This window comes from Arachis duranensis, chromosome 9 (genome assembly GCF_000817695.3).
Source record: "Arachis duranensis cultivar V14167 chromosome 9, aradu.V14167.gnm2.J7QH, whole genome shotgun sequence".
Classification (NCBI taxonomy): domain Eukaryota; kingdom Viridiplantae; phylum Streptophyta; class Magnoliopsida; order Fabales; family Fabaceae; genus Arachis; species Arachis duranensis.
In genome coordinates, this window is record NC_029780.3 from 12,719,452 (window position 1) to 12,723,442 (window position 3,991).

A 3,991-nucleotide genomic window follows, 5' to 3' on the forward strand; every position below is an offset into this window, starting at 1 on the left:
CTCCTACAACCTTGGACTGTGCACTTTGAGTGGATTCCAAGGGAAGCCAACAAAGTCGCAGATTGGCTAGCTCACTCTGGAGCAAGAAGCTTTAATGAGACTGTGTGGCTAAAACCGTCACAACAACTTATTAATGTTCTTAACATTGATGCTAATGTAATCCTCTGATTTGCTTCTTCTCTCCCCTTATGGGAGTTTTAGACACCAAAAAAATAGTATATGCATGTCCATTAAAATTTAGATGGAAGAATAAGGGAAATACATGTTCTACATTTGCTTTCTTAAACATGTATTTCCCTAACTCAAGTCAGCTTAGGTAAAGTCAAACAAATTTTAGATACTAACAGTAGTTTAACCCAAAGAACAAGTTTCAGTTTTTGTGCAATATTTTCTGTTTCACCAAGTTATCACTTTAAATATCATCCTAATAAACATTACCTTGGAATATTTCAAAATTCATACAAGATGTAAAACATTAGACAATTCCCAACTACAAGACATTGGTGTTAACAGGTTTTAGCTATAACTATAAACTAAGGTTTCACTATATCTGCCACAGAGAAACTCCAAAGTCTGAAAGTTGTAGTTACTGCCAAATTATCCACTGGAAAGAAGGGAACTCAAACTAGAATGCACATCACTATGAAGCTTTTCAAGTTGCAACACCCAGTTAGCCTGCTGAAGCAGATATCTGTGTGAAGGGATCTTCTTGTATAGTCATGATCATAAGTATTGTTCTTGTATCCTGGCGCGGTTCTCCTCCCACCATAATCTAGCATGCATCTCTCCGAACCTCTCTCGGCTGCATAGAAGAATGCGCAAAGAAAATTATGAATTAAGTGAGCATGATTAATTGGTGAAACAACATATCCAATTGCCGAAATTGAGATGATTGTCCAAAATCAAGGAAGGACAGAGTTTTCACACAACTTGCATTAAAAGTAATTTATTTTCCGAGTAACATTTATCGTTACCTGAACCGTACTCGCCGAAGTTCTCTGGCTCCGCCTGGCAGTGCTCTGATAGTGATGTATACTCCCGGTTCATCTTGTTCAACCCATTCAGTTTCCATATCACTGGCATTGCTGTTTGAGAGCTCACCTGAGTGGTCTCCCTCTCCCAGTGAACTTGTCCTTGCTGAAGCATCCAGGGATGATCTTTCAGTTTTATTTGCAGTAATGTCGGAAAGTTTAGGTATTGAGGCTAGACAGCTAGTTTCATAGCAAGGGCGAGGTTGCGTATGGTGGTGATCCAGAGAATCAGAAGAAGAGTACCCCATTCCAATTGGGTGGTGAAAATGACTAGGCAGCGGCTCCTTGCTGAGAGGAGGAGTGACTGGGCTGTCCCTCACAGATTCAATCCTTGAACTTTGCTGAAATAAAAAAGGAAAGTTTCTAACACCGAACAAAATGCTATATCATTATTAGCAAATTAGTTAAAATAGAAGATTCTAGAGCCAGGTTCCTAACTAGGCTTAAATTCTTGACATCAATTTACAAAAGGTTTATGTGCACACCTCATCTTCGGATCTAGGTGGGGTTGGAAGAGGAACAGCTTGTTGATTGAACCTTTGAACATTGTATAACTCCATGACCTTGTCGTAGTTTTCCGTCCACCACCTCTGAGCTTGCCATTTATTGAACATCTCACGACTGATCACACACATAAACCGACTATTAGAACTGTCTTCAATAGGCTTTTCAAAAAAGAAAACAAAATCTGACATCAAGCTCTTACAATGACCATAGAAAAATAGAAACAAGAAATGGCAGAATGACAAATTTGAGGGATTAGATGATTGATGTACATGCAAAGACAAACGTGAAGGTTAAACCCATTGTAACAATTATGAATTATCTAAGAAAAGAAGTAAATAGTTCAAGGCATTCATAGGTGAAGTGTTCTGGCATGAACAGAACCACAGCCCACAGGCAAGACCTTTTATAGTTCTCACCAATAAAAAAAATAGACTACTACACCCACACACGGGAAACATTTGATTGTCGCCAATCTAATTACCAACTAATACTTGAAAGTTAATCTAAAATTATAATTATAATGGTTAAATAATCATATATTTTAGAGACTCCAATAAGAGAAATGGATCCCCGGCTGGTCTCATAAACAGCAGGGGAATTGCTACAAAAGTGGATCAAACAGACACAAGACAATTGCACCAATTGGGTACAATTAACAAAATAAGAAATAAAACATGTTATGGAATAGAAAGTTATATTTTTGATGGCCTAACCAACACGCCAAATGAATGAGTTTTCATTAACTCATGCAAACAAATAAAAAAGACACATGTTCATGAACTATTATTAATGATTGAATAGACCATTCTAGTAACCTTTCCTGATTCTTGTCTTGTAAACTTAAATTTAAATTCTCTTTATTAATAATAAACAGTGTTTTTTCTCCATAAAAAGAGTTTCTTGTATTTCTGCTTTTTTTTTTCTGCATAGAACAGGTTCTTTATCTTTTCTTTTTCTTTTTCTTTTTCTTTCTTTTCTTTTTTTCTTCTTTTTTTGGGCTGAGAGGAGGGAGTGCATTTTAATCACCAGGCTAGGATTAAAAGTTCATTTTGCTTTTGCCCCAATTCTTGTACCACCACACAAGCATGAGCTACTGACAATAGAACAAAGGTGAGGTCCTCCAAAGAGGCACAACACAAACAACATAGATCCTGCCAATCTAGAATCTCAAGGCTCAACAAAAAGCATGTGATCACTCTCATACAAAACATGTACTTAAATGCCAGATCAAATAAGAGAAAGGTTCAAATCACAAAGGACAAAGCCACACACAGGAAAAAGCTAGCTACATGTGATCACACATTTACACAACTCAAAAGCAAATTGGAACCTTGTTCAATTGTCACAACATACAAAACAAGATAAAGGGTAGTTACCTGAACCGTATCCGCTTCAGATCGTTCCCACCCTGAGGCAATGAAACAAAAGTAATGAGCACACCGGGCTCCACTTGTGCAACCCATTCTTTAGGCTCATCCTCCTCCATGAACACCACTGACTCAGTCCGTCCACTAACCGATGCCGGCGTCCCTTCCCCACTCGAAAGCCCTTTCAACCTGGCTTCCATTTCCTTCCCCCACATCCTTGGGGTTGAATTGGAGCTACCCGTTCTTCGGTAGGCCCAGTGAAACCTCGCTGAATCCGAACCCATATCGGAATCAGCATAATTCCCTTTCCTGTTACCATTTGAAGATCCGGAACAAGGCTTGCAATTCTTATATGCTCCAGAAGCCTTCACTGCCATGTCCTTGATCTGCAAAAACCAAATTTACATCTCTTTTTTCACAATGGTTGCACTCTTTGAGAGAAACAAAATAAGAAAACAAAAATGAGTCTTTTTTTTCTTCTCTCTCATTCCATGATTTGTTTTCTTTCAGGCTTCAATAATTCAATAACGATGAAATTGAGAAATTATAATTCTATTATATTAGTCTTATTGAGTAGAATCAAAAAACATGAAGGAATGCATAATTTTAAGAGCTGGCTTTTAGAATTTGTACCTGGGCAGTGAGAGCCTTGATGGCTTGCTTCGTGCTTGGTGTATGAACAGCTTCTTCATCTTCTGGTTGGTGAAGAGATCCATTGTTGAGTTGCTTGGAACATGCTATGCAAGTTAACATTTTTTTTTTGCTGATTTCCTCCTTCACTTGATTCTCAACTCTAAAAGGAAAAAAAGTTAACCCAAGTTATCACTACCAACCCCTATCTTATTAATGGGGGGAAATGATGGCACTTTTCAACAATCATATACAAATTAAAGATCTGGGGCCAACTTTTTCAATCAACTAAATTTAAAAAACAAAAACAAAAAATAACGAAATCTCCATTGGATCAAATGTGCTGCTCTGCACAACAAGAACTATGTTTTCAAATCCAGCTAACAAGACAGTGTGTATAATTTATAAACAAAAAAAACAACCCAAAGAACAGAAGAAGAAAAAATAGAGGTAATC

The 3,991-nt window shown here is 37.5% G+C and overlaps 1 protein-coding gene across 1 annotated transcript in view; it reads right to left on the bottom strand.

Annotated features, from left to right (window-relative positions):
* Positions 1-341: 341 nt before the first annotated feature.
* The window catches only part of LOC107464779 (protein Brevis radix-like 2), a 4,197-nt gene continuing 547 nt past the window's right edge, over positions 342-3,991 (bottom strand). The window contains exons 2-6 of the mRNA XM_052253686.1: positions 3,539-3,698; positions 2,915-3,291; positions 1,517-1,652; positions 975-1,372; positions 342-802 (exon numbers count right to left, since the gene is read on the bottom strand). Coding sequence (XP_052109646.1) covers positions 724-802; positions 975-1,372; positions 1,517-1,652; positions 2,915-3,291; positions 3,539-3,658 — 1,110 coding nt within the window. The 5' untranslated portion in view covers positions 3,659-3,698 and the 3' untranslated portion in view covers positions 342-723. The remainder of the gene's footprint in view (positions 803-974; positions 1,373-1,516; positions 1,653-2,914; positions 3,292-3,538; positions 3,699-3,991) is intronic.